Source organism: Propithecus coquereli, unplaced genomic scaffold (genome assembly GCF_000956105.1).
Source record: "Propithecus coquereli isolate 6110/MARCELLA unplaced genomic scaffold, Pcoq_1.0 Scaffold232, whole genome shotgun sequence".
NCBI classification, from domain to species: domain Eukaryota; kingdom Metazoa; phylum Chordata; class Mammalia; order Primates; family Indriidae; genus Propithecus; species Propithecus coquereli.
This window is the reverse complement of record NW_012147864.1, coordinates 2,781,190-2,802,072: the sequence shown is the minus strand read 5'-3', so window position 1 is coordinate 2,802,072 and position 20,883 is coordinate 2,781,190. Positions and strand designations below refer to the sequence as shown.

The following is a 20,883-nucleotide window of genomic DNA, read 5'->3' as shown; positions in this document are numbered from 1 at the left end:
ATTCTGGGAGACTCCTGGCCGTCGTCGGTCTGACGTCCAGTTCGTCCAGTCGGGCGTCAGATTAAAGGCCGTGTCCGTTTTTCTCCGGTGTGAGCATATTTTACCGGCCCCGACGCCCGTCGCCTTTTCCAGATCGTGCTAGGCTCGCCTTGAGAGCCGAGAGTACAATGACAAGCCACAGCCGTTGTCCCCGTGGGGTTAGCTGGGGAAGAGGGAAGCGCGAGGCTGTTTGGGCACAGGCGCGTGCGCTCCGCCGCGGACCGTCTCCCTCAGACGCGAAGTCGCGCTCTGCGCGTGGCGGGGCGTGTCCGTCCCCGCGCGGGCCGGGGCTCGCCGCGAGCGCGGGCTTGGGCGGCGTGGCGACTGTCTGTGAACGCCTCCCCAGGTCGCGGAGCTGAAGACGAAACTGGACGCCGCGGAAAGACGGCTCAGCGCGCCGGACGGGGAGCAGCGGCAGCGCTCGAGGGACGGCGACGGGCCGCGCGGCCCCACCCGGAACCCGCCGCGCGAGGAGGTGGGCGGACGATCGAAGCGGGGCTTCCTGTTGAAACCCCGTCCAAGTAACGCCAACTCGCGGCTCAGCCGCGCCGTCCGCGCGCGCGATGCGGGTTGCGCGAGGCCGGGCCGTGGCTGAAGGCCGTGCCCGGGAGGAGGGGGAGGTGCCGGGCTCGCGCCCGCGTCGTGCGCAGGCGCGGGCAGCCGCAGACCCCCGCCAGGAGGGCGGCAACCCTTCCCCGCTGTCTCTCCAGGGCACTTCAGCCTAGGCGAAAATTAATTATTTTTGCTTTTATTCATATTTATTATTTTTATTACTAGTGTTAACAATTAATAATAATGTAGCAATACCGTGTATTTGCACAGTACATTTTACAGTACATTTACTTTACAAACAGGTATTACGTTTGTAGTCATAAAAATTAACATTTTAGAAGCACTTCGGCCTCATTATCTCATTTAACATTCTCAGCCCACCTGTGAGGAAATGTTATTTTTGCCATATTAAAGATGAGGAAGCTGAGGTGTAAAGAGGTTGACTTGCCAGCGGTGCTGAAGTAGCACGTGGGGAAATGGAACTTGAACCCAGTTTCCAGATTCTAAGCCTCCATCAATCCCTGCGGCGAACTGGGTAGTAACGATTAAGATGACAGTTTCTCCTGAAATAGATTCTTTTTTTTTTTTTCTGGTTTTACTTTCAATTATTGGACTTCCTGAATATTGTAGAAACTGGGGAGGAAACCTTAAATTCTAGTGGCCTCCAAGTATAGTAAGAAAAAAAAATGTAGATATTCTCAGGTGAAGTCTTATCACTGATATTGTGAGGCATTGGCAATATTTTAAAACATGCACAAATCTTAAGGCAGGGTTTAAAATCAGCACAGAACATGCTAGTCCAGGTTTTCCTACCTTGCTAAGGAGGTATTTATTTGTCACAGTGAGTAAGGAAAACGGATTTTTGGCAACTCCCTTTCAGCCATGTAGCAGTCATTTCCTTTTCCAATTACACCCTGACCAGGAATCTTTGTAATTTTTTCCCATGCAGTTGAGACCATTTTCTAGTTAGAATAATTTTCTCTTAAATTAGAAAATGATTGGTTCATTTTCTAAATATATAGGCCCATTCTATTTAACTAAAAGCAAATAAAAATGTTTTTACTTTTAATGACAATGATTTACCTAAAATGGATTTTTAAAATTTAATAGTTGTATTGGGAAATATTGATTACTGAAATAACATACTTTAACACATGTATTAGCTATTTTCTCATTTTGAGTTACCTAAATTCTGCAATATTTATTTTACCTAGTTAAAATCTCAGTCACATTAAGAATCCAATTTGCTTGACAAAACATTGACTATCTAGTATATAAAATTAAGAGAGAGGGGACATTGTCTGAATCCAGAGCCTGTTAGTGTCTAAACAGCTAACCTTCAGTTATTTAATACACTAGACTTCTTGATAAAGATCTAAAAAATGGAAGAGTGGTGGCAATTGGACTAGTTGATTTCTACCTTTTGAAAATAATAATCACAACAATGTAGTGCTCTGAATAATTATCTATAGTGAAGGATCTTATTTGCCTAAAAATTATTCTCTTCTCCCACTTTCTAGTACAGAATGTTGCAGGATTGAGCTTTGAGATAGAGTAATGTTTTGTTGCAATGACAGTTTTTTTCTTTTTAGGAATTTCAACTACTTTTCTGAATCAATTATCCATCACTTAGTATATAGGAACTTGTTTATTCTGCAGACCCATTTATTTGACTACTGACAGTAAGACTTGGGGATCTTGATTTTTTTCCTAGGGTCACAAAACTTCTAAGCTACTCCGCTAAGTTTTGATAAAAGAAAGATTTCTTTAATCCTAACCTTGTCCTTCACCCAAAGGATGTTGCTCAAGTGGAATGTTAAGTGAAAATCTTGCAGGTTCTGTTATTATTATATTTCAGAAGGGTGACCCTCTCAATCTACCACAGCAGCTGATATATCACTTTTTCTACAATATCTCATTTGAAATTTATTGAGTTTGATTTTATTTTCTTGCTCTTTACCTCAGAAGGAAAAAGAAAGTCTAAATGAAGAATTGCATGAATTGAAGAAAGAGAATAAGCTGTTGAAGGAAAAAAATGCTCTTGCAAACAAGAAGAAAGAACATTTAGAATGTGAAATAAGACGCCTCAATAAGGTATTAGACCAGCTCAAGCATGGGAGGTCAAAATGAGAGGTCCCTGTGTAAGAACACATTCCTACTAAGAGTCACAACAAAATCTAGCTGCAACGTGGGTCCCAGCCTTGGGGGCTTGCATAAGACGTTCTCTGTAATTTTAGAAATCACCCATGTCTGCAGCTTTCAGCCATACCTGGGTAAGGAGGCTTTAGAAAATTTATGTCCCTGCAAAGAATCATCACGAAAAAGAGAAGTGAGGAGAAATTATAGACTATAAGAGCTGTTTTTTTAGTTTGAAGAACCACGTAAAGCCAAGTGGGTGTTTGCGAACAGTAACGTATCTCTTGGTCAACCACAACAGCTTCCTGAGGAAACAAGCTGCTCTTTAAAATTATCACTGTGGAGCTGGGTGTGATGCACACTATATGGAAGTATGCTAAATGCCAGACACAGAAACATTTTTTGAAGTTAGAAAAATAATAATTTTATAATTCTGGTGATTATAATTATAAAATATCAATGAGAAAAATTCATTTAAGTAAACTCAGATATTTTATACAAATGTCACCTCCCAAAGATGACTTTTCTGGCTATCCTAATTAAAATTACATACTTCTAGTATTTCCTGCTTTAATTTTTCCTTGGAATTTATTACTGTCTAATAGATGTTTACTGTCTTATATTTATTATCTTATTTGTTTTCTGTCTCTCAGTCTTGATTATAAGCTACATAAGGGTAGGATTTTTGTACAGCTGTCTTCATTAAGCACAGTAGACACAGTGTCTAGGGCCCACAATACTTTTAGGGGCCCGTAAATGTTTACTTTCACTTGAAATCAGAAGAAAAAAATAAACTTTTGTTGAATATATGTTTTCATATATATTTGCAAGGCAGTTATAAAATATAATTTTAATATGTATTTTTATGGAGAAACGGACTCACAAAGGCAACATCATAATGTGGTCCTGACTTTTTTTCTATTTTGTTCACTGCTGTATCTTGAGTGCCTAGAACAGGGCCTTGCTTACAATAAGTTCTTAAAATATTTGTTGAATGGGTAGATGAATGAATGGATGAATAAACAAATTTAATTAGCTAGTATGTAATATGTTCAATAGCCAATTCTGGACCTAAGATTTTTGCTTTAATGAGCATAATGTATTACTTATGGCTAGCAAGGAAAAATAAAAGGACACTTAAAGCCAGAAGAGATTTCATCCCACGTATCTATCTACACCTTAAACTGTTACTTAAAAACATAGATATTAAGTGATAGTTATGAAAAGATTTTTTTTCTCATTTAGCACATGTATTAGAAGACCATGAAGTGTAAGATGTTATCATTCTTCTATTTCACAATGAATATTTTTCTCTTCTTTTTTACCACTGTGATAGAAGTTCTCAAAATGTTGATTTCAGCAGCTGATTGTGCACACACCGTGCATCACAGCATGGAATTTAGGGCCTACCCTACTTGTACAAGCTGACTGCCTGCTGACCCATTCACTCAGCAAAAATTTGTAATATGTCAGCCTAGTAATTAACTTGTGATTATCAGAAGTTCACACAACTGTGTACTCAATCCAGTTTATTTGCTTTGAAGAAAATACCCAAGGGTTTTATTTTCATCCAGCTCTTGAAGAGAAGCCAGATGTTTAACCAAAGTGAGAAAAATTACCCGAGGCCTGTGCCACCCATGGGCAAAATCAGTTTGTCTGACATCTCACCATTATGAGGTGGGTAGGTCTGCTTAGTATATCTGCACCCACAGCAAATAACTATATTAGAATAGGTCACAGGTGTTTGTTCAAAGAAGTTGGGCTAAATGTCTATGAGACTTAACTTTCATTTATGACTCATTTGCAAAATTTCTAGAATGTTGAATAGCATGAAAGTAGGGAATACAAATAACAAGTTCCACAAAAAGAGTCTATTTGTAGGTGTAGGATAAGGAACCAGCTCATTCGATTGCCATCGTTCAGTTGGCTCACCCCACCCTAGACTCTATCACTATGCAAACATTTAAAAAAAATGTTTAACTATTCTGATACTTTGTAGAGCTTAGTATAGATCCTCACAAAGCATAAATCACTAAACAACTTTATCAGGCTAGACAGTATTCATAGATTCTAAGACATTCTATTTAATAATTTCCAGTCTGTCCACATATACTCAAGACCACTAATTTGCTTTTCCTTTCCTACTATTCTGACCATACTGTATAGTCATGCAGCAGAGTAAGTTACCACAAATATCATCAAACAGACATCACTGAATACAGAAGTGAATTCTTCTTACAGCTCTGAAAATGAACCTTTTCTATTTACAGAGGACTCCTTTGCTAATGAGCAAGTAGTCATATTGTGGGCTCTGAGGCCACACTGTGATGAGAAGTTTTCCATCACAACATTTGGAAGTCATTTTTATTGAACTCATCATGACCCGAAAGTCTTCAAAATAGAGGCAATGCCTTTTATATGATGTGACCAAATACAGTACATGTAAGACCATCATGAGCTAGTGAGTATGGATGATAATCTTGTTGGTGAACAGAACTATCACTTAGTTCCTTCACCTCCTCATCCCACAGTAAAAACATCAACTTGTACTGGATGTCAGGAAAGTGGAGAACACTCTCTGCCCTATAGCGAGTTAATGAATCTTTTAACAAGAAATAAATATGACTGTGGTGAGGCCAGGGCAGAAGAGCAGCACAACAGATTTAGCAGATAGTGAATCTGCATGGGCTCACATTTCCGTTTATTTCCCTCTCTCCTGTTGGGGGTATGGCATGGTTATATAGCAATATATTACTCAAAACATCATCTGGGACATGCAAAATATCATCTGGGACATTTCTCAGCTTTTGAGAAACTCAGATTCTCAGACTCTACCCCCAGATCTACTGATGCAGAATCTCGGATGGATAGTGCCCAGGGATGGACATGTTTGCTACCTCTCATGCTCCCTGAAGTTTGAGCATCATCTACAGAGTTAAATTTAATTAAGCCAGAGAATCTAGAAAAAGGCGATAGATATGTTTTCCTTGCATATTTGGCTAGGTAGAGGAGGGTCCAACGTCAAATCCCCCCTAGATAATAATGGGGATTGGGCCGGGCGTGGTGGCTCACGCCTGTCATCCTAGCTCTCTGGGAGGCTGAGGCGGGCGGATTGTTTGAGCTCAGGAGTTCGAAATCAGCCTGAGTAAGAGCAAGACCCCGTCTCTACTAAAAATAGAAAGAAATTAATTGGATAACTAAAAATATATATAGAAACAATTAGCCAGGCATGGTGGCGCATGCCTGTAGTCCCAGCTACTCGGGAGGCTGAGGCAGGAGGATCGCTGGAGCCCAGGAGTGTGAGGTTGCTGTGAGCTAGGATGACGCCACGGCACTCTAGCCAGGGCAACAGAGCGAGACCCTGTCTCAAAGAAAAAAAAATAATAATGGGGATTGAATAGCATAAGCATCATCATGGAGAAAAGACAGAGATTCTGAAAAAAAAATACATATATGCAAAAAAATCAAAAAGAAGAAAGTTATTCAGTCATGTAAGCAGCATTAAAGATGAAATTCTACCTTGTGGGTGCATTTGAAATGATTATAACAGTTATAAAGGAATTCATATGATGTGGTAAATCTTAGATCAACAGTGTGCTTATCTGCTAACAGGCTCTTCAGGATGCCTTGAACATCGAGTGTTCTTCATCTTCTGAGGACTGTTTGTGGAAGTCTGGAGAGTGCCGCCATGAAGAGCTGAGAACAGAAATGGAAGTTCTCAAGCAGCAGGTGAGAAGCTGGAAGTGGCACAAGCACGAGGAGAAGATAGGGCCCATTTGTCACACTCCTTTGGACACTTGTCTTGCTGCTCAGAATATGTCAAAGTTTTTTGCATTATTTTAATTAGAATTATCTAATTTTAAAGGTTGATAGGAAGAATATAGATCAGCTAGTTCACTCCCACACTTTATGAAAGAGGGAATTGAGTGTCAGCTGGATTAAATGGCATGCCCAAGATCACACAGTTGAAAGAGGGGCATGCTAATTAACCTTTGGGTGAGAGTCCATTAGCACTGGGTCTAGAGAGTTTCATGTAGAGATTATTTATTTTAAAAATGCTATTAATCCAAATTCTGGACCTTTTCAGAAAATGGTAGCAGCCAGATTGTGATTTCGTAGCTGCTGGCCTCCAGACTTTTGAACAGTAAGGGCAGTTTTAAAGGTCATACTTTGCACTGGGCATAATCACTGAAGAGCCAGGTCTGCTCAGCTGTTCCCACATGTGGATAGCACCACCTAGTAATTTACTGATGCCCAACAACTTCCTCCTCCCCACTCACCCAACTTCCCTCACTGTTGCCAAGTGGACAGCAAGAGTAAGGATGCACTTACTACAGTTCGTGTATTTATCTATTGGCAGCATAGGGCTGTAGGGAGATAGCCCGCCTGCACTATTTGTGTCTAACTTTAGTGCAGTCAGCTGGTGTGTGCTTAGCTGAGGGGCCATCCATGCATATCACATCTCTTTTCCTGTGAGAGGTTAAATAAACTAATGTAGGTAAAAAGCTGGAACAGTTCATGGCAGTATCCATAAATACAGGACACATACAGGAATCCTAATCCCTGAAGCACATATTGCCAGTAATGTATTAGCAGTGGGGAAGAGGGTGTCATAGTACAAAGGGAGGGCAAGTATTTTTTTTCTGATGTCCCTGGGTTTGATTTGTTGACTATTTTTGCTCTGAGCAAGTGCCAATTACAATGATTTTTGATGCAATACATGAAAAGATTGAGCACTTGTGTTAATTGTTGTTGTTATTTATTGTTATTATTTCATAGGAAGTAGCCTATCTGTAAATAGATCTAAAAATGTCATATCACGTGATGGTGCAGTTGGGTTTTCTCTTCTGCCAATTTCATTTGAATAATCTGTTTCATTACATTCATGATCATATACATAGCTTAAAAGTAAACCCATGAAGAGAATAGGGTAATATGCAGAGTGTCAAAGCTCTGTCAAATTCTCAACCCCTAAAACACTGTTGGTGCTAGCTAGGATTCCTTTGAAAAACAAAAAAACACACTGCTTATGTTCAAACACTTGAATCATCTTTGGTACTCGCATATAGTGTACATCACGTGTAAGAGTGACTCTTGGCTGGGCGCGGTGGCTCACGCCTGTAATCCTAGCACTCTGGGAGGCCAAGGCGGGCGGATTGTTTGAGCTCAGGAGTTCGAAACCAGTCTGAGCAAGAGTGAGACCCTGTCTCTACTAAAAATAGAAAGAAATTAATTGGACAACTAAAACTATATAGAAAAAATTAGCCGGGCATGGTGGCAAATGCCTGTAGTCCCAGCTACTCAGGAGGCTGAGGCAGAAGGATCGCTTGAGCCCAGGAGTTTGAGGTTGCTGTGAGCTAGGCTGATGCCACGGCACTCGCCCCAGGCAAGAGAGTGAGACTCTGTCTCAAACAAACAAAAAAAAAAGAGTGACTCTTACACATGGAGTTTATAGTAATGGATTAGCTCATATTTGACAAAGACAGTGACAGGTATTATTTTTTCATAATCCCCAGTGGGAGATCCATCTTCTTAGTTTTGGGGTGGCTCTATTGATGACTTTCTTCATAAGCATTTTAACTACACGTTTCTAACTGGGCACCCACAATCACTACATCACCAGGTGCCATGCGAAACACTAAAGGGTTTAAATACACAAAGAAATTGAATTAGAATCTTTGCTCCTACATGGCTGAACTAATGACATTGCCAGAGTGTTCCACTCTAATCAGATGGGCTGGTCCCATTTAAAAGGCTTCTGGTAATTGTTACAGAGTATTAGTCTAACTGTCTGTGGAATTAAACCTCAGTTCTCAACCAAAAAAATAAAAATAAAAATGCCAGCTTGGTTGTATGTATCTTCTTTGCAATGCTTCTGGTAAATAAAGCCTTAAAAATGGAATATGTGTATCTGCATCTAGAGTTATAGAAAGTGTTTAATTTTTTGTCTTGCTTATTTTGTTCTATTATTGTTTACTTAAAATTGAAAAACCCTTAGTTAAAATTTGTTACACTGTTGGGATGAAGGTATGACGTGCGTTAGTGTTTATAGACAAAAATCTAGCTCCTATGTTCCAATGTAAGTAATTTAAGTCATGGTCTAAGAGGAATTTTTTTGCCTCATTCTCTAAGTTTCATTTGTTTTCATAACTTCACATGCTAGTCTAAAAGCCATCAATCAACACTATGCCAATTAAAAGCAACAACAATAATTAAATCTGTTTTTCTTTTTAGTTTGGTCACCTTCTGGAATATTTGGAGTACCTCTCAAGAGGTGTTCCACGAAAATATTACTTATAAAGGGCAAAATTTGTGAACGCATTACTTTTCCACACACATCAGGCTTTCATTTCTATTTTGCACTCAACCTATAATTTATACTTGGACGCTTTAGCATGTCAGTATTCTGTGGCTTACCTTAACTGCTCTTGTCAGTAAACTGTCTTTTAGAACTTCAAGCAGTATCATAATCGAAGCCCTTATGTTGGTGCTAGATGACTGGTCTGGAGGGTTCATCACCACAGTGGAGAGTATGCAGCAGAGAGGAATTGTTTCAAAACATACACGTTGTTACTTTACTCTGAATTCCTGATATAGGCTCAAGAAGGAAAATGTTGAGAATTGCCACTGTAAGCAAAGTGAAAGATAAAATTAAATAGTCCTATGTATTTCTCCATCACACCATGAAGAAATATTCATGAAAAGAACATAGGAATGTCTCAGATTGGAAAGGCCCAGATAACACCTTTTCTGAAATCTTTTAAATGGCTTAAGAGTAAAGGAAGCTTTTATAACAGCAAGTTAATATTTTTTAGGTGCAAATATATGAAGAAGACTTCAAAAAGGAACGATCGGATCGAGAAAGACTTAATCAAGAGAAAGAGGAGCTTCAGCAGATTAATCAGACTTCCCAATCCCAGCTGAACAGGCTGAATTCTCAGGTACAAATCAAAACAAAATAATCTTTGTATGTGTATTTTATTTTTTTCATTTAAAAAAAATCAAGACTTTTTGACTTCTGTTAGTTGACATTGGATTTTCTTGAGAGATTAGCACCTGCAATGAAATCATTCTTAAACAATCTTGTAAGGAGAAGAAAATGACTGGAAATTTTTTTAATCTTAAGTATATTAAAGTATTACCCAAGAAATTGGATTCCAGAGTCTTTTATAAAATACAGTTCTTTTGATCTTTTTCTCATAATATTTGTCTTGGTGGAATGGGAGTTGAACTACCTAGTACTCAAATAGAGTGAAGTGGTTTCTAAATTCTTGTCATTTTCTTTGAAGAGCTATGTGAGAATGCTCCTGTCTGCCAAAAACATACATATTTCTAAAGGCCATTTACATGTGAAACTGAGGATTTTGTTCAGTGGGTTCCCAGATTTAATGTAACTGGAGCACTTTCAAGGAAGCCAGATAATGGTTACCAGTTTATTAAAATAGAATATATTAAATGTAAGCACACTAAAATTAAGTGTAATAGGATATATTAAAGTAGACTCAGGAAGTTGCCATGTTGGGTAAATAATGATATTAATGAAGGAAAATGTAGCTAACACAATTTTGGCTTAAAAAAATAAAATGAAATGCAACATTTTTGATTCGCAAAATCATGCAATGCTTTTGACTAAATAAGAGATTGTTGTGGGACATGATGTGGCAGTTCTTAGCTTTAAGATTCTTAGTCTTATAAGAAATTTTAAACTATTAGTCATCTTCTTCCTCCTCCAAATACAAAGTAGATTGTGAATTAAACTTAATTTCTTTTCTGATTTTTATTGAAGGATTAATTTGAAATTTCTAATTTTACATGGGAAAAATTTTCAACAGAACAATTTTCTCTCTAAGAAATTAGAGGAATAAAATAGTAATAAAATATAATTAAATAATTTTCTGAAAATGTATGCAACCTAATACATAATTTATAAATAGTTGATAAGAAAATATTCTGGTTACTCTAGGTAAAGAAATCTCTCTTTTGGCTTTATTTTTTACATGCAGAGCTTCCTTAATTTCTTTTGTCACTGTATAAATAGTTTAACTTCCTACTATATTTTAGTTTTATCTGTTCTACTGTATTAAATTCAGATTGGTGATAAATTGGTATCTAAGACTGTCCTTGCCATTACAGAACTTTTATCCAGCCAGGAACATCTATCCATCCATGCAATGTTATATGCTATAATCCACAAGTCATTTCTTGTGCCATCTGTAATTACTGATAGTCATCAACAAAATAAATGTATTGTCTAAACGCAGTATGGTACAATTGTGCTTATACACTAAGGGACAGTCTTAATGATATCTAAGTGATATCTTAAAACTATTAAAATTTTTCTTTAAAATAATGACAGCCCAATCATTTATTTTTCAAAAGTGTCCTTCACTTTGGAAAAAGGATGATAGAACTCACAAAGAGATATAGTAGATGGTTTGATGATCTTTGTTAGGTGTATTTACAGCAGTTTAAATGCTATGGTATAATAAAAAGGATTGGCATTACCTTAGTTGAATAGCATATTATTTATTGTCCAAGTGGATTTTTAAAGGAATTTTTAGATCAAATCATTCTGGAACTAATTGCTTACACACCAGAATGTATTCATTCTATCACCGGGGATGTTTTCAAGCCAGCAACAATGGTAAAATAGCAATGTGGTGAAATGAAAGGTACTTAAAGTACTTAGGAGTAGGAGGAATTTAGGGGGAAAGACCTGGTGTTCCTGCCACTCTAATGCTCAGTTGGTGTGACCTTGAGCAAGTTATTCAACTTTGCTGTGACTCCCTTTCTTCATCGGTAAAATGACAAAGTTGGACTAGATGAGCTCTAAAATGTTTCTTGTAACTCTAAAACCTCTCTTTCTAAAAAATAAGTTACCTAACCTCTCTCAGTATCCTCACCTGTAAAATATGGATAATGATACCTACTTCATGACTTCACAAAGTTGTTCTCAGGGTTAAGTAGGGGAAAAAAGCCTTTATAAAAACATCTAGCTCAAATCATGACTCAAAGGTATTTTATTAAATTATATTAGTCTATTAGAAGGGTGCATGTTTAGTAGTTTCATTTAGTTATATGAACATGCTACTTTCAGTTCCTTGTACTCTAATTCCAATGCTTGCTTTCTGCAAGGAATTCTGCTTTATGCTGTAAAGGAATAAAATACCAGTTCTTGTTATTAAAGAACTCACAATATAATTAAAGAGACATATACAGTCTGTTCTCAGCATTCACAAATTCCATATATGTGAATTTGCCTGCTCACTGAAATGTATGTGTTACTCCCAAATCAATACTTGCAGTGCTCTCGTGGTGCATTCTCAAACCTGACGTGCACGTTCCCAGCTGAGATTGAACAAGGCGATGCTGCCTTCTTGTTTCAGCTCTTATACTGCAGAAAGTTTCTTTCTCGTGATCTATTTAGTGCCATGTTTTTCACATTTTTGTGCTTTTTGTTGGTAATTTCATTGTTTAAAATGGCCATGAAGCATAGTGCTGAAGTACTGTCAGTGTTCCTAAGTGCATGAAGGCTGTGACATGCCTTTACCGAGAAAACATGTGTTAGATAAACTTCATTCAGGTGTAAGTTGTAGTGCAATTGACCATGAGTTCCCTGTTAATGAATCAGCAATATATATTGAAGTGTCTTTAATCAGAAACACACATAAAACAAGGTTATGTATTGATCAGTTGACAAAAATACTGTGACCAGAGGCTTGCAGGAACTGAAGCCTGCATTTCTTCTAGGAGCAATGGTTCAGAATTCACTAACTCAGTATTTTTTCTGACTTTATGGAACATAACTACTGCCGGTAGCAAGAATTCACTACACATAGCACATACTGGACAAAGTCACATAGTAAACACACAGCTCTACATGGGAAAACCAAGGGAGGAGGGAATAATTCTGAAGAGTACAACTTGGAAAAGTATCACACAGGAGGAGACATTTGGCCATGCCTTTGAGGGATGTGGAAAATGGGGTACAGGGATGAGGATGGCATTAATAAACACTTAGAGAAAAACGAGCTTTCTCTAGGTGTGTCAGATGTGGAGGGACCCCAGGGCAGGTGACTGTGCTAGATGTGGCTGGGAGAAGTCCTTAAGTACGACTTTGAGTAAGTTACTCACTGTCTCATGTGTCGATGTCCTCATCTCTAAAATGGAGATAATAATATTAAGTATCACCTGGGGGCATTAAGAGGATTCAATAAGTTATTGTATGAGAAGGATTTAGATCAGTGTCTGGTCTGTATTAAGTGCATATACAACTTCTAATATTTATTGTGGAGGCTTTTGAATGTCAGAATGACCAATTCCAACTTCATTCAGTAAGCAATGGAAGCTGTTTCTATATCTATATCTAAATAGATCAGCTTAAAACTCAGAATTACAATAGCCTCAAAAAGTTGGAATAACATTTAAAACTATCCAACTTCCCAAACTTCATTTGGGAATTTCAAGGTAGGTTCAATGCATGATTGGAAAACCCAGAATGTGACTGTTTTTGTTGGTGTTACTGCTGTCGGTGCCTCAGCCCTCAGGTTTCTGAGTAGGTCACTGACAGCTGGGTCCAGAGTGCCTTTGGAAATCATGACTTGAATTCTTCTTGATAAACAAATGCCTTTGTTTTGTCTGTAGATAAAAGCTTGTCAGATGGAGAAAGAAAAACTAGAAAAGCAATTAAAACAGGTATGTTGGTCCTTACCTAAGCCCTCTTGTCATGGGTGAAATGGCAACTTTAAGTTTCACTCACACACTTATTCCCATGCATAGCATTTCTCATGGCCCCAATTAAAGGCATACACTGCTACAGATGGCCTAGAACAACCCATGATTTTCATTATCAGCTAAACCATCAGTGGATAGACCATGCTTAGGAACCACCAAAGACTTTCAACCCTAACACTCATGAAAAACACATGCTTTCCAGAGCATGTTTCCACTGGCACAAGCCTTAGGGTGTATTTACTCAAATGGAGATTCTTCATAGACCCACAAACATCTGGGAAGTATATTTCCTTGGTATTTCTTGCAGTTGCTCACAGAATTTACAGTGGAAAACCATAGCAAAGATTTTGCCTCTTTCAAGAAAATATCATGTCTTCTTGGTCACTGAACCATTCTATCCTGTGGGTTCTCTAGTGGCCTTAAAGAATGAGTATCATTTCTCTTAATTCCTAATTTCCTTTCTGGACTTGAGTTGTTTCTGGCTGCAATCTAAGAAAACTTATTTTATGACTCAATGGATAGTTTTTCTTCAATGAGGACCCTCTATGATGATAACTCAGAAAGAAAAAGTTAACTCTGTATACTTTCCAAGTGTTTCTGATTTCTTCAAAATGAAGAAATGACTATAGTTTCACCTTAGATAAAATTTGGTCTTGCAGTCTCATCTGTATTGGTCCTGAATCTATATTGACATATTTACTATTTTAAGTTAGAATTATTCCAGATTGGGCACATTAAGATTGAAACCAAAGCTTGTTGTATAAAGCAAGTGTCAGTGTAACTCCCCAATTTCACCCACTGCCAGTGAACCAACAGCATTGTTCTCCCCAGATGTATTTTCCAACCTGTAACTGCGGCTTGATTTTCCACCTGCGGGATCCTTGGGGACCAACAGGCCCTGGGGCTGTGCAGAATCCACAGGAGCACCCAGTAAGTAAGAGTTTTCATTTTGGCAAATAAAGAATACTTAGTATTCTCTTTAGGTAAAAATTATGTGCATCTCTGGAGTTTTGGCATGTAGTATTGTCTATAGAAAGAGCTTCTATTTTCTCTCAGCCTCTAATTTGTACAGTTCCAGTGGTCAATGTACAATATAATTATCTTTGAGACACTGAATCCACAGGACACATAGATATGAATAAATTAACTGAAAGGTATCAAATTGAGGCATGATTTCTTGAACAAACATATAACATTTTATATGGGTCATTTTCAATTGGCATACTACCCAAAGGACATTTTTATGTATAAAGAAAAGCAAACTAGATGTGGCCAAACAAAAAATGAGATGCTTTTTTTAGTTATAAACGTATATTGAACTACTATGGATATGGCTGCCTATGTGCAAAATTGCTTTTGACGTTTTCCAATTGAAAGGATTTTCTTAAAGGATCCAAGAAAAAGTGACCTACTTAAACTGTTCTCCATGGCTGTGTCTGCCCAGACAGAATGAAGCGAACAGTTGAGCAATTATTTGTGAGTGGAATTGATTTGGACAGTCAACCTGAATAAGTCAAACTCGAAGCACCCTTCCTTTCCTTCTCAATGGCAGTATCCGCCCCACCGTCTCCCCACAATCTGAATGCCTGTATCTACTCTCCATTTTGCCTACATAGACAGAAATTTTATCCAGGAAAAGACTTACTCATTCTTCTAGATTTTGGATTTGCTCAGACAGTTCACCCCACATCCCTTAGTTTTTATTAACAGTGTTTCTAATGATGCAAAAAATTTGAGATTTTAACTGGGACTTTCCTGGCAAAGCACTTACAGAGAGCATGATTCTCTTGGTTGCCTGAAACTTCTCATACTTTCATACTTGAGTGTGACTCAAAGCCCATGTCCCAAGGGAGGAGATGATGTCTCTTTGGGTGGCACAAGCATGTCAGGATTTAATGAGCATCTCTTATTTGACACTGGTGTGACACAGCACACTGCTGAGAATTTGGTTTTCATGTTGTCACCGGTTGCTAGTGCTGTTCACTCTTCCTTTCTCATTTCCTCTTTTCTTTACCTGTTTGCTTACTTTTCAGTCTTTACTAGAAACATTTCTGGGAATCTTCAAACACAGCTATCATTCCTTAAAATTTTTTTTTTCAAGAATGTAGAAGTATACTAAGATTGTGGGAAACATAAAAAGAAATCTATTTAGGAGTTAGCTCCTACAGGTTGGAGAATTGGAGAAATATTTTTGTGAAAGGTTAACGATAAAACCAATGAATCATTCAAGTTTAGGAGTAAAAATGGCTTTTTTGTCAAATCTTCATTTATAGAAGGAAGAAAGGAGTTCACCTTCTCATTAGACTTTCCCTGTCATCTAGAAGGGGCGAGGCTGTCCAGATACCTCAAACTTAGCACCAATCATCAGACTTTCCCTGTCACCTAGAAGGGGCGAGGACGTCCAGACCACACAAACTTAGCACCAACACAGATCCACATTTGAAAACAGGACTCCAGGCCATGCGTAATGGCAGTATTCAGTTTTTTAAAAAATCTTATGTAACGGTAGAATTTACAGCAAAATCCTCAGAGTTAATTTTAAAAGAATATTCCATGTTTCTTGCTTATAGCTAAACCTGAATTAAATCACAGGCAACAATGCTGGTGACATTACAGCATATGCACCTTCTTTTGATAACTCTTCTGGGATATAAAACTGACGCTCACGTCACTTACCCTGTGTGTTACTGGAGACATTTAAAAATAGACGAGAAGATAAAAACCAGAGGTGATCTCATTTCCTCTTTTAGCTTTTTCATGAGCCAAAGGAGCCAAGAGCCTAGGTGCCTGAGTCAGGGCAGAGTGGGGTCAGACTGTACCCCACTCCGAGAAAGGCAGCATATCTCAGTGTCTTGTCAGGTAATTGAACTTTTTAGGCTACTTTTAGTGGTCTGGCAGCCCTGTCAGTGCTCCCTATTGGCTCATGTTAGAGAAATTTTCCTTAGGTTATTTTTAGGAGATAATTGAATACTAGAACAAAAGATGTATATTCTCTGTGTCTTGTGCGGAAGTAGGAGGCTGGGGTGAGCATTCAGAGCAGAAAGCAGCCCTACTTTGTGGCCAGGTAAAGCTGAGATTGCTCCATTCCCAGGAATTAAATACAAAGATGCTGGCCTTGGAGCTATCTTGATAATTCAGGTCTGTAGCTTATTGTTTATTCAATGCAATTTGTTTGACATGTTACCTGACATTCAATATCTAGCTGTTCTTAACTAGTATAAACCTAAGAGAAAATCCCACGAGAAAAATCTAGTCTTTCTAGACTAAACTGTCGGAGCAATTTAGAGAGTAGGTTCTGCTGGAGAACAGTGCAAAGGGAAAGATTAGCCCTGCCTCGCCATCCTGAACCTCTACATGTCATGTCCCCATCTAATAGCTTAGGTTTCTTCCCTGAAGAAACTAGAAAACTTACATTAAACTTGTATTTTTTTTTTTTTTTTGAGACAGAGTCTCAAAACCTTGGCGACAGGTTTGTGTTGTCTGCTTAATAAAAGCCACATAGCATAATGACGTTTTTTAACTTGCCACCATGTTTTGTTTGAAGTCCATATTGCTGTAATAATGTTTTATTGTTCCACACAGCCAGACTGTCCGTGGTATGCTCTAGACCAGCTTCCGCCAGATGTACAGCACAAGGCAAATGGTGAGACCACAGCTGCACTGAGCAGTCTTTCATGTTTATATTTTAATGGGATGTTTACTCAACATATAGTCATTTGTACGTGGGGAGGACTTACTATAAAGTTGTGTTGCACACACAACTTTAATTTGATGTACCTGGGGTTAAATTAAACTCCTAAAAACAAAGAAAATGTGCAACTGCAGAAATGCATGAATCTCAATTCTGGCTTCTGTTCCTGTTCCAGTCTCAGGGTTAGAATTCCATCTGGGGTTAGAAATGAAAATGTTAAGCATATCTATATTTTAACAACAAAGCTCTGCAATTGTACTACAAAGGACAAATGCTCATCTACTATTCCAGGTTTAAATGTCACTGGCAGACAGACAGAGGAAACCAAAGGCTCAGAACCGTGTTCCCTTATGACTAAATGTCAGACTCCACGGCAGAGCTGTTAGTTTAGGCCAGGGTTGCCTACAACACCCACCTTGAAGTGTGCTGGGAAAAACCACAAGTCACCTATAAAGTACTCATATCTAAGACTACTTTTTTTTTTTTTTTTTTGAGACAGAGTCTCGCTGTGTTGCCCGGGCTGGAGTGCCGTGGCGTCAGCCTAGCTCACGGCAACCTCAAACTCCTGGACTCAAGCAATCTTCCTGCCTCAGCCTCCCGAGTAGCTGGGACTACAGGCACGCGCCACCACGTCTGGCTAATTTTTTCTATGTATTTTTAGTTGTCCGATTAATTTCTTGCTATTTTTAGTAGAGACAGGGTCTCGCTCTTGCTCAGGCTGGTCTCGAACTCCTGAGCTCAAACAGTCCACTCGTCTTGGCCTCCCAGAGTGCTAGGATTACAGGCGTGAGCCACCGCGCCTGGCCTATGAATACTTTTTAATCTTATTTTTCTTTGGTTTACCATTCTCCTCCTTTTTTATAGAATCTGCTATGCTTTCTACTGATTGTTTCTATGGTCTCACATGGCCCCCCAGAAGTAAGCTATATAAACTGAGATATAATCATAATCCCACTTTTATTCTCATCCCATATAATCAAAAGTCCTTAATGTCTGCTACATGTTTAAAGTCTCATGACACACAACTGTGACTCTAACTTGTTAATTTCCAAAAATTTCAATCTATCTAAAGAAGCTGAAGATGAGTTATATTCTAATTTCAGGCCATTTAATTCAGAGCTGAGATCATAGAATTCTAGTTTTTAATACAGGGAGTCCATTGTGGAGTGAAAGTAGGGAACCAGGGACACCACATTTCGGGTTGTGAACTTCACAAAGCTGCTGGGTTTGTCATAGTAGTATATGTGAATGGACTCTCCTAGAGTTGTACAATATACAACCTGGACAGCTGTACATGGTACTGGGAATGTTAAAGGCCATAGCTTATGGTAACCTCACAGAGAAGAAATATAAAATGTGAGAACTCTGTAATAAAATGTCCAGGTATTTATCAGAAAAACTATAGGACTTTCTTTTTTTCTTTGCTTTCTACTGCAGATATAACCAGTGGTTTTAATGAAGTTCTTGGGCTCCAGCTGTAATGGAGAGCTTTCATTAGAAAGGCGTATTATTCCAGAATGGTTGTTGCATAATGTCTGTGTTTTTGAAATCTATTGTTGTATAATAGCTGAGTTGCTACCCAATTATAATTTTCATTTTATATTGGTCTGGAATGAATATTAAAAATATTTTCTCCTTGAGTTGGAGTGTAATCACTAGAAAATACTCAATAGAGAATTACTCAGAAATTACTCAGTAGAGAATTCAGTAATATCGTAAGTCCATTTATATATCACTATGCTAATAATTATGTAAAATAGAGATGAATTGTGATGACATTCAGAAACTAAATAGAATATGCAAAAATGAAATTTTGTAGTTAGTGTATGAGACCTGCTGATTTTGTCTACTTAGGAAAAATATAATTAGCTTTGTGATGTATAACTATACAGTGTGTCTACAGATGTAAAACTACAGTAAAGAATAAACCTCTATGATGTACCCACCTAAGTATTTTTAAAATATTACTATTTTAATCTTCACAGCGATACTATAAAATAGGTTTTATTTTAACCTATTTTACATATGAGGAAACTGAGGCTTGGAGAATTTAAGTAATATATCTAAATCACATAGTAAACAGTAGCACTGGGATTAGATTCTTTGATATATAGGATTCTAAGACCTACGCTTTGAATCATACCCTATAGTGCCTTTGAAAACCTGCCCCTCCCACTATGTTGAAATTTTCTAAAATTACAAAGATGAGAATGGGGCTCTAATAAGGATAATAATATGACTAATGTTTAAGCCTCAATAATTTCATCTTCCTATGAACCCCACAGCATATATTATCTGTGCTGCTCATTTGACATTTAGAATATCACAGGTAAAAGACACAGTACTGTGTAAGAGTAAGTGTGTAGTTAATATGTTATGAACTAATCTGTGCATGGGCAGGCCTACTGGAAGCTGACAGGGGCATGTTGCCGTTGGAAACCTGTCCTTTTCCAAGCCAGTACAGCTCAGCAGCTCACTGAGGCTTGTCTGCACCAGGGAAGAGGGCTGACTATGACTGGGGGACCACAAAAGGAATTCTTTGCTCAGAAATCTGCCTGTATGGGATTGCCATGGCTCCTTTTCTAGCCTTCACAACCAATGGTGTATTTCATAGCTGAAGCCAGGTCATATGAATTGGCAAGAGCTCTGAAATCACCCTTGTCACAAATGATTCATGTGCCATCATATAATTTCAGTAGTGATTCTTGTTTTTTGGTTCATTTAATTGGAAAGCTCTTTTTGATTGTCAGTGGAAAAAAAGCCAAACTCTGTAAAATAATTTTAAAGAGATTTATTCTGAGCCAAATTTGAGGACCATGACCCAGAGCCATGCCCAAGAAGCCTCGAGCAAGTGGACTCGGTGTGGATGGGTTACAGTATTGTTTTATACATATCAGGGAGACAGGGGTTACAGGTAAAGTCATAAATCAATACGTGGGAGGCATACATTGGAAGGGGGGAGGGGGGCTTACAGGTTATAGGTGGCTTTAAAAATTCTTTGACTTGTAATTGGTTAAAGACATGAAGCTTTGTCTAAAGGCTTGGAATGTTTTAACATAAGGAGCTGTTAATCAGAGACAAGCCACCTGGACATACATTTGTTGTGTAAATTGAGGACCTGAAGGTTTGTCTTGCATACCCTTAGGCCTGTTAATGGGTTACAAAGGATGTCCCCAAGAAGGGAGGGGGGCGTGATGAGGCATGTCTGACCTCCCTCCTCCTGGCAGGCAATTTAGTTTTAGAATATTCCCTTGGCCAAGAGGGGGTCCATTCAATGAACCGGTGGGGGGTGAGCCTGAAGATTTTATTTTAGTTCACAGATCTGTAGGTTTAACTAAATTGCTCAGAATTATCGTACAATAATTTTGTGGTATTGATCATTAGGGAATTACAGGTTTAAAAATTTTTTGATTATACAGACATTTTTGTTATGATAGTAGACATTGTTTTACTATATGACTAATATATTCAAGAATATACTACTAGTCAATATATCATATTTTGGCCAGGCGCAGTGGCTCACGCCTGTAATCCTAGCACTCTGGGAGGCTGAGGCGGGAGGATTGCTTGAGCTCAGGAGTTCGAGACCAGCCTGAGCAAGAGCGAGACCCTGTCTCTACTATAAAATAGAAAGAAATTAGCTGGACAACTAAAAATAGAAAAAAAAATTAGCCGGGCATGGTGGAGCATGCCTGTAGTCCCAGCTACCTGGGAGGCTGAGGCAGGAGGAT

At 38.4% G+C, this 20,883-nt stretch overlaps 1 protein-coding gene across 1 annotated transcript in view; it reads left to right on the top strand.

Annotated features, from left to right (window-relative positions):
- TNIP3 (TNFAIP3 interacting protein 3) overlaps positions 1-20,883 on the top strand; it is a 30,697-nt gene that overhangs the window by 4,666 nt on the left and 5,148 nt on the right. The window contains exons 2-8 of the mRNA XM_012645380.1: positions 386-514; positions 2,557-2,685; positions 6,340-6,456; positions 9,543-9,668; positions 13,372-13,422; positions 14,293-14,391; positions 17,044-17,104. Of these exons, the coding sequence (XP_012500834.1) occupies positions 386-514; positions 2,557-2,685; positions 6,340-6,456; positions 9,543-9,668; positions 13,372-13,422; positions 14,293-14,391; positions 17,044-17,104 (712 nt within the window). The remainder of the gene's footprint in view (positions 1-385; positions 515-2,556; positions 2,686-6,339; positions 6,457-9,542; positions 9,669-13,371; positions 13,423-14,292; positions 14,392-17,043; positions 17,105-20,883) is intronic.